This window comes from Dermacentor silvarum, chromosome 5 (assembly GCF_013339745.2).
Source record: "Dermacentor silvarum isolate Dsil-2018 chromosome 5, BIME_Dsil_1.4, whole genome shotgun sequence".
Lineage (NCBI taxonomy): Eukaryota > Metazoa > Arthropoda > Arachnida > Ixodida > Ixodidae > Dermacentor > Dermacentor silvarum.
The window spans coordinates 51,080,942-51,093,047 of NC_051158.1; the positions used below are offsets into that span (position 1 = coordinate 51,080,942).

The 12,106-nt window shown below is 42.5% G+C and overlaps 1 protein-coding gene across 3 annotated transcripts in view; it reads right to left on the reverse strand.

Moving 5' to 3' along the window:
- LOC119453383 (ubiquitin carboxyl-terminal hydrolase 43) overlaps positions 1-12,106 on the reverse strand; it is a 261,041-nt gene that overhangs the window by 15,822 nt on the left and 233,113 nt on the right. For all 3 annotated transcript variants that reach the window (XM_049667829.1, XM_049667828.1, XM_037715425.2), the window contains 4 exons: positions 9,901-10,119; positions 4,781-4,870; positions 2,330-2,520; positions 643-754 (listed from right to left, as the gene is read on the reverse strand). In XM_049667829.1, coding sequence (XP_049523786.1) covers positions 643-754; positions 2,330-2,520; positions 4,781-4,870; positions 9,901-10,119 — 612 coding nt within the window. The remainder of the gene's footprint in view (positions 1-642; positions 755-2,329; positions 2,521-4,780; positions 4,871-9,900; positions 10,120-12,106) is intronic.

Below are 12,106 nucleotides of genomic sequence, written 5' to 3' on the forward strand. Positions count from 1 at the left end.
CGGCAAAGTTTGTTGACGCCGTTAATGGGAAGTTGCCGTGGCCGTAGAACTCTGGGACAGTGTAAGGTAGCAATTGCTTTTGCTCGATTCTATGCTGCTCTTATCATCCGCCATTATTGGCCGGCTGACAAAGCGCAACAAGGCATGGCATTGGCATAGAACAATTACATTGTCCCGACCCTGTTCTCACTTTTTTGGTGATATCGCAGCTGCACACGAAGCATGAAAACGTTTGCGTAGTGACTTTTCCCTCGCACTTTTGCACTCGTGATTTCGAGATATCCAGAGCCCGGCGCAAGAACTTTTCGAGATAAGGGGAGAAAAACACATGGAGTTGATTACACCGCGACAGGAAAGAATTTCGACGTAACCGCTATCAGAGTTCGAGTTAACCATTGTGTCACTGTATTTACAGGCATAGCATTCCTTGCTAAGCATCGGAAGAGTAGCTGAGTGGAATCTTCGAATGCAAATCTGTGGTTCCAAGGTTTGAATCTGTCTGGGGCACTGCAACCTTCTTTTTTTACAAGATTCTGACAAAGCAGTCTGGGATTCCAGCAACGGGCACCGGTGGTACCGGCAGACATCAAAATGACCACGGGAGTGAGCCCGTAATGGCTACCGCTGTGAAATGATCCTTGCCTGGTCTTTCAGTGCCGACTGCCTTGATGTGGGGAGGCCCTCGAGCAGCTTCTTCTTCAGCTCCAGAACCGAGACTTCCCTGGACACCCAGGCTGCTCGCGAGGCACCCAGGCTGTAGGAAACATGAACACAGAAGTGCGTGTTACAATTGAAAGCAATGGCTGAAATAGAGTTGTCAAGCCCGTTTTGGTAAAACGAGCTTGACAGTGCACACACTGCACAGTTATCCGAGGTACACAACTGTGCCAGGGGGGGGGGTCAAAGCAAGCTCTGACAACCCAGAAAGCAAGAAACATATTACCATTATCAGGCACAATAACGATGCATTACACGACAATGTTCGTAACTTTTCTTTGTAATAATGTGGCAAGGTTACGACGAAAAACAGTACATTTTTACGAAAAGTCCCTAAGTGATGATGATGATCCTGATGATTTGCTCAAAATGTTTTATTTTTCTTATGTTTTAGTTGGCAGTAGACATCTTCCTTATTATTTTTTAAACTATAACTTCAAGTTACCTCTCACACTAGAGAGTCAGTGGTTGAAATATCAAGACAAAAGAGGTGCCTATTACTTAAAAAATTATACCAAATATCAGATTTCAAGATTTTACTCGGCCCAAAAAAAAACAACTTCGATACACACAGATGGCTCACTAATAAGCTCTTAGGTATGTTTTTTAGACAGTGCCAAATGGAGGCATATACCCTACTTGGAATAAAATTGGGGCAAAGCATTGAATTTAGCCTAGGTTCCTTGAGGAATTTTCCCAGGGCAATTTACTGGCTGTGCAGGTCGCTAAAAAGCCACCTAGACTACATAAAGGCAAAGCTGTTGTTCAGGTGACTAAAAACTCACTAAAGTTAACAACTTTCTCGCAATTTTACCAGCACTGTTACACAACAATTAGCCATGGGTGTAAAATAAAGCGCTTTATTTCTGGAAGAGCTGTGACACTCTTTCTGTTGCAATCTCCTTAACCCTGAGGTTCGAACAGCGCGAATAAAACAAGGACAAGGACAAACCTCAGTTCTAAATATGAACCAACTAGCCCTCATCAAGACGTTACTCCTTAACCCCTTCCATGCCCCCACTATTATCCTGAATTCTGACAAAGAATGGCCAATTTCCTTTTTACAACGGAATCTGTTGTGATCATAGATAGCACTGCATCTGCAAAGCCACCAGGGGCAATGCGGTTGACCCGCCTATGAACCACCTATCACGGGGCTGACAGTTCGATTTTGCCAACCAAGAAGGCTGGCCACTTTCTAATAAATGTGTTTCTTAACCCATAATAAAATCCTTTCTATAAAACAATGTAGACAATACTTTAAGGGCACTTGGTTATACATACAAAATCTGAACCATTTATTGCAAAAGTTATGTTTAACAGCATTATGCAAGAAAATGCAAATTGTAAGAAAACAAAAACAAATTGTGGATGAGCTTGGCTAATTTTACAAGAAACACAAACAAACCCAGCTTGCCTATGTTGCGGAAGGGGTTGAGTCACTTGCTGACATGAAAGAAATGTTGCAGGCTTTTTTTTAAGCGTAATTTAATGGTCTGGACAGACTGAATGTCTTCCTATCATTTTCCTTGAAATGCTTGAACTGTCCTTGGGTTGGGCACAGTAGGTTTTCAAGAATGTCACCCTTCACCGAGTAAAAGGATTGGCTCACCAAGGACCGGAAGTGCCGACCTTTGACCGACACAGGACGAGAATCTGGCTGTCCTTGGGAACGGCTGGGTCCGTGCTCGCAGGCGCCAGCTCCAGGGCGACCAAGCGGGAGTTTGCCGACAGAGCGCTGGCAATCTCGTCGCCCTCGAACAGCAATCCAAACCCGTCTTTGGTCTCTTCCAGCAGGAGCAGCTGCATTTTATGTACAAATAACAATTATATCATCCTCAGAACACCACACAAAACTTAACTCCATTCTTCTCAGCACTATAAAGTAGCCATTAGGAGTAAAAATATGGCCTTGCAAACAATGCAGGAATGAAATTCCACAAACGTACTCTGTATACCGTTTTCCACCATTCAGAGGAAATGTAGTACACTGACGCGACTTCAGGGTTCAGAAACCAGCATACATAGCTCTCCGTATTAGTAATAACATGCTCCTATGTTGCTACCAACAGTTCTAAAGTCTGTGCACACCTTTTACGTACAAGCATCTCCAGCTGCTGCAGTTTACTTTGTGGAGATTTTAGCAAGGCAAACAGCCGTAGCATGGAAAAGCAAAGTGGACAACGTGAAAGTGGTTGCTTATCGTTGACATGGCATGAAACCATATCTTTCGTCGCAGACTCTCAAATTGAACTAAATAAATTTTTTTCTCATCCAAATTTGTATTTTTACGATTGCCCGACAATTCAGAAAATTTTTTGGCCCCTCATGTAAGAAAAGTTTATCGGCAACTTATTTGCATAAAAGGTCGAATTTCATTATAACGAAGCAAATTTCCTATTTTATGACTTTGTTATCCTGAGGTTTAACTGTAGCAGGCGACAGTACGGAAGCTACACAAGTGTAGTCGTACATATCTCACAGCGCAGGTTTTGCAGTACGGTTGGTTTTAATTTGCAGCACCTGTATACGAAATAACTACTCCCATCTATTACAACTATAACATGTGTATTTAAGGTTAGGTCAAATTACACAACATCTGTGCACCTTTGTGCTTCCAATGCGCAACACACTAGGTTCTGGCCACAGTTTAAGGGGTGTGCCATGGCCACAGAAACGTGTCACTCCACTGGTCCTGTGGTAAAGAGGTTCAGATCTGCTACGCCTTCCGTATGACAAATATATCTTTCTTTCATACCTGACACACTACTTTTCAGTCCACGCAGTTAGAGAGGTCCTCTAGGCCGCTATCTTGTATGCGTTCGAAAAGCCGACGTTCGGTTTCAGCTCATACGCTTGCCCAGGCCGCGCCGATACCGCGGCCTAGGCCAATCTAGGCCAATTGCGTGATGCGAAACCAAACGTCGGCTTTTCGAATGCGATCAAGATGGCAGCCCTAGTCTTTGTAGCATTGCTTGCTTTGTATGTAATGAAGTAATATGACATGCATACTCGAAACATCAGGACTTATGCATGCAGTTGGAACTACAGAAGATAATGAAGGTAGCTACCAATGCAAAACGCTCAAATGCTGTAAAGAAACATTGTGTAACTAGCACACAACACAGCTAAACAACGAAGAACAATAAAAAGAAGTTGTAATTTATTTCTCAACGGAAGCTACGACAAATGATTGAAAAATCCATGTGCTATAATTTCTATGGTCATTGAATGACATGCATCAAACCGCGGTGTCGCACGCCATTGGGCTCATGCAAGGTGGTAGGCCTAAGCTTTTTCTCTCCAAGGTTAGCTTTGCCGCATTACAATCTCCCCGGGAAGTAATAATAATAATTAACAGAAGTAAACAGCTTTTATAACTTTCAATCGCATTTTTCTCAACTTCATATTTTGGGCAAAACAAGGCGTTTGTGCACAACATTTTATGTACTTATTGTGTTCCAATCAAGACCATATTTGATGGGCGTAATTTTTAGGATATGTAGAATGCACTTATCTAGAATTTAATGCAATCACTTTATTTTTTTAAGGATGAAAATTTTTAACGTACTCGGGCACCAGCCACTGAATATGAAGCACCAGATACGAAAATTTCCTAGAAGGTTGCCTCTAAAGGGAATCACATTATCTTGCTTATTAGCACTCAATGGAGTGTTAGGGATAGGAAAAATAATTTTGCACTGCTCTATCATGCTAACTGCTATGTCCACCAGCTGCACAAACATGCACTGCTTCTCACTTATGCATGGCACTTAGGACATGAAACCATCGAGATATCCTAAAACTAAAAGTAGATTTCGAATGAAGAGATCAAGCTCTACAAGTGGTAGAATTTTCATTCACCCAGCATCATTATTTAAAAAGAAATATTTCTGAGGAGCGTCTCCCCTGAAGTGCCAGATTTCTCTGGTAATCTAGATAGCAAAACTCTATGCGCCACGATCGAAGTTCGCAATATCCAGTGATGAAGCATAATAAGTACGCTTCTTTCCATTCACGTCTCGTGCCAGCGCGATAGTACGAAAACAACGGAGAGGACTACCTGGTGGGGTGGAATGTGGCACTCTGTGGCTATCCGGAGTCGCACTTGCTCCATCGGTGCCCCAAAATCCATGTGGAAGGCCAGCTTCGTCTTCGGGAAAAGAAAGAAAAGAAAAAGGAACATTCAAATTTCTTTCTCTTTCGCTCACAATTCGATTCCAGAGATTGGGGCACTGCCTTCTGTGCTCTTCAAGCCCTCAAGGTTCCGACTCACCTGAGGTCATCTTTAGCAGAGTTTCACTTATGGTCTGCTTCCCTTACATTTCGTGCACGAAATGTGCACGAAATGTGAACAGAAATTTGAACAGATGAGGGAAAAGTACTGATTTCGCTTTCTTAAAAGAATATACTAAACAAGTCTATTAATGTAGCATAAGTACAGAAAGTGCATTGTAAGATGAATTCTATATGAATTCAGAGTCCTTTCATTAGTCTCCTGATGCTAGTTGTGCTATGTATGCTGAACTTCTGACGAGGTGAACAGATTTCCCAGGCTCATTCTTCTGGTTTTAAAGGAGAGTAGGTTGAACTATACGGAACTTTTAGCCGCAAGCCTCTTAAGAGTTCAGTGCAGCAATTCAGCATCCTTGCACATTAATGAAAACAAGGGTTCAAAAGAGCATAAGCACAAGAAGGACTCTTGCCAGTGTTGGTAACTTAGCGAGAAAGTTGCTAAATTTAACTAGTTTTGTCACCTTTATGACCAACTTTGCCTTTTTAGAGTATTAGGTGATATAATTTGTTGCTTTTCTTGTAACAAAAACGGCCAGCAAATTGCTGTGCTCAAATTCCTCAAGAAACTTTGGCTAAGGTCAATGCCTCGCCCTCATTTTATCCCAAAGGAGATATGTATATATGAACATTTGTTGCTACCCTTCTCAAGACATACAAAAATTTTCAATCAGTGCGATACAGGAGACAGCAAAAAAAAAGAAAAAAGAAAAAAAGAACACATGACAGAGCACCGACTAACAAGCAAATGCTTTATTTCTGGGAGCTACACATGAAAAGGAGAAAAGGATCAGCATGATAGACATAATTTTTTTGTCAAACGGGAGAAGCATGGAGAGCTGACACATTATGTCGGTGCGTGTGAAGATGGTAAATGTTTTAAAAATCTTGTGTGCCTGCTGCTCGCAATATATTTTGACAGAGATGTGCAAATATCAAAATTTTAGAATACGAATCAAATACAAATACTTAGCTTCGAATATTGAATCGAGTATCGAATAAAGATATTCACATGCATTAGCAAGCTGGTTTATTTCAACATGTTGGAACGTCGCGGTTATGTTGTCAATGCTAAAAAATTAAGACTAGTAAGCCATTATACTAAATGCTGTGTATTTGGCTCATGTTAACTTGGAAATATTGAGTACTTCCTACTAGCTGTCTGTTGTCGCTAACCTGTGCCTTATTATCACCATCCAATGCCTTTAAACTCGGAGGCATTTGACATTGTGCTTCTCCCAATTGACAAAAAAATTTGAATACCTATCATGCTGATCCTTTTTTTTCTTTTCATGTGTATTCCTTCCTCAAGCCTTTAAGTAGTACTGCTCCTGGAAATAAAGCATTTGGTTGTTAGCACTTTGTCCTGTGGTCCTCTTGCTGTCTCCTGCATTGCACTGCTCAAAACTGTTGTTTGACATGATGTGCCAACCAGCCCAAATGAACACGCTCTTAACATACTGAAGAGATTATTAGTGAGCCATCCCGGTGCATCAAAGCTGCTTTTCAAGGAAAAGCGCAATCCTGACACCATTTTAGAAAATACAGGGCCGTTTCCTTTTTTTTTTTTCACATTCCAACAGCGCACTCGCCATAGCAAGAGGTAACTTAAGCTTATAATTAAGAAAAAAATAAGTAAGAAAAAGTCCAGGAACAAATAAAGCAAAGACAAAATCCAGATTAAGTCACCATAATACAGTAAAATCTTGTTAATTGGGATTATTACAGTAAAATATTGTGAATTCGAATATTGTTACTGTTAAATTACGCTTATAATTAGGAAAAAATAATTAAGAAGAAGTCTAGGAACAATTAAAGCAAAGACAAAATCCTGATTAAGTCACCCTAATACAGTAAAATGTTGTTAATTCAGATTTCAGGGGAGCAAATAAAAAAGAAAAAAAAATGTCCAAATTACCTGAATGTCAAAACATTGAGGGTATTAAGAAAACTATAAGCAAGTGCTTTCTACACCAACCTGCCTTTATCTAACAGATTGTCTGTCCATTGTAATTTAGCCGGAAGGTTTGATGCCAGCGAGCGAGCTGCGGTAGAGTCACTCTTCATCCTCGATAGCTTCCACCGCATTGCACAAGTCAAAACAAAACTACTGCTCACCGCAATCACTGCAGACAAAACTTTGGTCGCTATCGACCCGATCGTGGATGGCGACAGCTGCAGTTCTGAAGGCATGCGGCCAACGCGATGTCATTCATGGCAGTATATGCAAGAATAACGGTTATAAAGCCACAAATAGGCAGGAAATGTGTTGGCGCTCCTGTCGTTCACATACTATTTCCGCTGACGACTATAGCGATGCGGACTTGGCCGCTTCGTTTCAGGTTGGACGCTAGCGCCGCATTTGCTCCTTTGCATCGCACATTTGTGGCGCTCCGCACTGGCTGCGGAGTGCCGCAGCGAGTGCGGAGAGTTGTGCAAATTAACAGTTGTGCAGCCAAATGCGTCTGGATTAACGAGAGTTGGATGCTATTAAATAGTGCATACGTTTGCTGGGACAAGAGGACGAGTCCGAATTATCAGATTTTCCGAATTAACGAGGATCGAATTATTGAGGTTTTACCGTAATCATCATTAGTGAGTGATTTTTCATTTTAATTGAGGTGTTTTGAGTCACGACATGGTGACTCTGTTTTGAAGTCACCATGTCGTGGCCCAATACCATAGACAGTGTTGTTTTCGTTTAGCTTCTCGAAACACAACCTGTCCTTTGAGAAGTGTAAAACAGCTTATGGAATCACACATCAAGCACGACAGTTGTAAACACACACGAAATGCCTAGTGCGACAGATCACATGCAGTCCAAGCATTTGGGCAGAGAGGCTTTAGAAACAGGAAGAGGCTGGGCGTAACGGTTTAGGATAAGGGAGGCAAACAACTGCAGGCTTGAACTACTTTTTCAGGAAGCAAGCACAGATAGCAGCGGTGACTAAGATGATAACGGCAAGTCGAGCGGTGCGCTACAGTCGGCAGTGAAGGAAGAGGGTTGCAAGCTGGCAACAAATTGCAACACCGTTGCAACATTGAGCTCAACTCTGCAGACAATTCAACTTTTTTTATCTTATGGGTGCATTTTCACTTCTGCGCAACAATTACTGCAACTTCAAGCTCAACACAGCAGAAGATTTGCTTTTCTTAATCTTAACAGTGCACTTTTATTTCTGTGCAACAATTGTTGCCATTTGAGTTCAACTCGGCAGATCGTTCACCTTTCATCTTATCAGTGCATTTTCATTTCTGTGCCACAATTACTGATGCGTATGCGGGCCCTCCTTTGCTTCAGTGCAATTAACATTTCACAGGAGCTACTCGGCTGACGTTCTGACAATTGACATGCGGGGGCATGTTTGAGTGATGTGAGGGACACGGTGCATTGCTGCAGAAATCTGCACCGACAGGTACTACTACCACGACTACTGCGTGTGGGGAAACCATGGCACAAGCTGGCAGAGTCTGCATAGCTGTGTTACAATTCGTTCCAGCAAGCACAGCTGTCTAACCTGGGGTCTTAGAATAGAGCTGCTTCTGTGCACCAGTCTGTGCAATTGGAACACAAACCTGCATAGACATATTTCGCCACCCGGTGTTCAAATTCTGATGCAAAACGAAAGCATAGTTAATGTGAGTAATGTTCTTCCGAAAAACGTATTAGAACTAAAGAAATCTGTATTTTTATGTGTAATTATCGACAACAGTGAAACACTGATTGGAGTATTCATATAATTGATATTGGAATTAATGCCTAAGCTCCTCAACACGCTGGATTGCCCGCAGGAAATGCTTAAGGGGGTTGAATACATTCTGCCTGCTGTGGCATGCGCTCATGGTCTAATGGTTAAAGCGTTGAGCTGCTGTGCTAGAGGTCCTCTGTTGGAATCTTGATATTCGACATTTTTATTTATATTAATTTATTAAATATAATATATTCGGAACGTCACGGGGACCAGTGGTCACAGGGGCACACATCCAGCAGCACATCTTGAACATTTTCTTGAACATTTCTTGAACATTTCAAGCCTACATCACATATGATGTAATTTTTCATTTTAGCTAGACAGGATTCCTGGCAGTATCCTATATACACACTCTTCGCTTCACACAAGCATACACAAAAGAAATTTCATGACAGCATTAACATTGCTGAACGGGGACATCTACTGCTGCGGGGAAACAATTTAACAATACAAGTATTATGTGCTCAGGTCGTACAAAAGCAGACGTGGTGTAGTGGTTAAAGCACTTGGCCAGAACCCCAGTGATTGTTGGTTTGACCCCTGGTATACCTGCTTGGATATCTTTTTTGTTAAGTGAAGTCGTGCCATACACAAAACCTAAGCATGACAAACAAACAAATGAACATGATCTGCCCCACCTTTAAGCTAATAACTATGGCTTTGATTGACCGACAGTGTAGTTTTTCTTAATTACAGGAAGCACAGTGTAACCTGACAGGATGATTCAAGAAGCATGCAGATACAACACTGGGTCACGTGCACTACTTCTTGCACCATCCCATCAGGTATCACTGTTCCTCCTCTTGATAAAATTAAATTGTGAGCTTTAATGTTTGAAACTGCACAATGGGTTACAAGGGGCGCTGTAGTGGAAGGCCTGGGATTAATTCTGACCATTCGGAGTTTTTTAAAACGCACTAAGCCTAAGTGACACGTGCATTTTTACATTTTGCTCCTCTCAAAATGTGGCCGCGGCCACCTGGAATGGACACCTCAACTTTACGCAACACAGCCACAGCGGGTGCAATGCTGTTTGAAGGAAGGAAAAAGGTTTGCACACCGAGAACAGGACACTGTCGCCCTAGTTAGCGCTAAACAGTGGCGGCATGCAGGAGGTAACAAAAACATTGGCTCTCACGGGCGGGGAGTTGCGCGGGACAAAGTGGACATGACAGAGCCACTGGCTCGCCGCCGGTATGGGCAGTGAGAGACAGACGAACGGGTCGAACGTGTTGCTCTGCTGGCCACAGCGCGGGCACGTCAGCCGAAGACGAAGCTGACCGGCAAACAGCGATGCAACGGGGCTCCCCTGCCATGGTGTTGCCGCGCTGGCACCTTTCACCGAGGACGATCGACTCTGAAACAGCAGTACGACAACCTAAGCACAACTCACACCACGAAGAGCAAAAGTAATTTAACACGTTCGCTGCAGTGGCACTGTTTGAACTTTTGATTCCTGTGGGTCGCCTGTCACATTGCTCTGGTGCGTCGTAACCCACTGGTTAGTCACCCGGGAGTTGTGCTCCTTTGAATCTTCCTCAAGGTGCAGAGACATCGTACCACGATCCGTCAGACTGAAAGCGACAAGTTTTCCTTTCCACTGATTTATATGGCAAAGATGTCATTTAAGCACTGCAGGAAAGCCCAGTACGGCTGCACAGTGGGAATAACTGGCAGGACCCGTGACCCATGCTGCAGTGAACATGTTAAAAGGACAACACTTCTTGAACATGGTAAGAAAACACATCTGTATACAACGCTGCTGCAAATGTGCGAGCCAAATGTTATTTCATTGCATGCAGCAGGCAACCTACAACCTTCTGACATAGATCGCTTGCTCTCTCCTGCAGCTTTTGAGTGTCCCACTTTATTTTCCACCCCACATGACATCGGCGATGACGTTACATGGGATGCAACAGCGCATAGACACTAGCCACTGGGCACACACATGCACAACTTTCAATATTTTCCAGGAACAGACGACATGACAGCTGTTCACGCATTCTGGCTACCATGTCAATGCTCCTTTGTCACTCTTAAACATCTTTGTCTGATGCCATCACAAATATCATCAAAGGGCATTGCACGAATGTGTGCAAGGTGGATGAATCTGAGATGAAGAAGAGTAAAAGCCAGCTAAAGAAAAAAAAAGAAGCTGGAATATTGGTGGTGTTAAATTGGGGGAGCAAATAGAATGAAAAGCTATTAGTACTTTCTCGGACAAATAAATTTCCTTTAAGGTTCGATAGCTTTTTAATACGAAACCCGTACGTTAAGAGCTGAGAATAAAAGCAGCAATGAGGTTAAAAATAATTTGTTTGGTAGCACCAGGCATCATGCCATTTTAAAGGGGAAGTAATAAAATCTATCCATTCATTAATAATGTTGAATACATAACTGGATACAAGAAAAACCATATCTTCAAGCCATCAATTTCAGGGGTACCCTCACTATGACGTGATGTTGCATCCAGTGAGACGGTTCAGTGTAGCTACGAGCGTTTTTGTTGCAGGATTAACCAATCAGTGTCCACTGAAAGTGGTCGATTCAGGCTACAGTCTTACTACATACATTATAAAAGTTTGTATGTAATGTTAGCTAAATGGGATAAAGCTTAAGATTGCAGCAACAATATGATCCAATTTCTGTGGAAAAAGAAAATCCAGTAGCATGCCTAGTAATAATGCAATGAATAGCCAGCCAATGAACAAAGATAGCCTGCGTATGACACAGAACAAATTAATTTACGAGTTGATGATCAGCTATAAGGCCTTTTCCAAGCTGCTCATTTAGGTCTACCATAGTACCAGCCCTTGAGACTTTAGGCTAAATGCCCTCTGCACACATGAAAAGGAAGATGAAATAACACAAAGCAAACTGCGTTTAGGACTTTGATGTTGGCAGTAAATACGACAGCATCACCACACGCGAACCTCAATGGCACAGACACCGCCACCGAGATAAGAAGCCTGCGCGGTCGTTTCCCGCTCGAGTGCGACGCAGCCACTATCTCACCACAATGTAGATTCCAACCTGTTGACAGCAATATCTCTAAATGCCTATCTCTCTCCACCGACACCCCCTGGCCCGCAGCAAACAAAAGACAAGGTATGAATGGGGTCACCAATTGTGGGCACGTGCCTTGTGACAGAAGGTTGTTGATGTGTCAGACTTGACAAAAATGGCGCTAACAAAGATGAGGAGAATGAAAATAAGGTATAGCTTCACACACGAGCGCTGACTCTCATCTAAGTTTATTCGTGAAAAACCAAACATGTATACACTTGACAAAGATAAACAAACAAACTTGACAATGATAAACTAGCTAGCAAAGGTAATAAAAT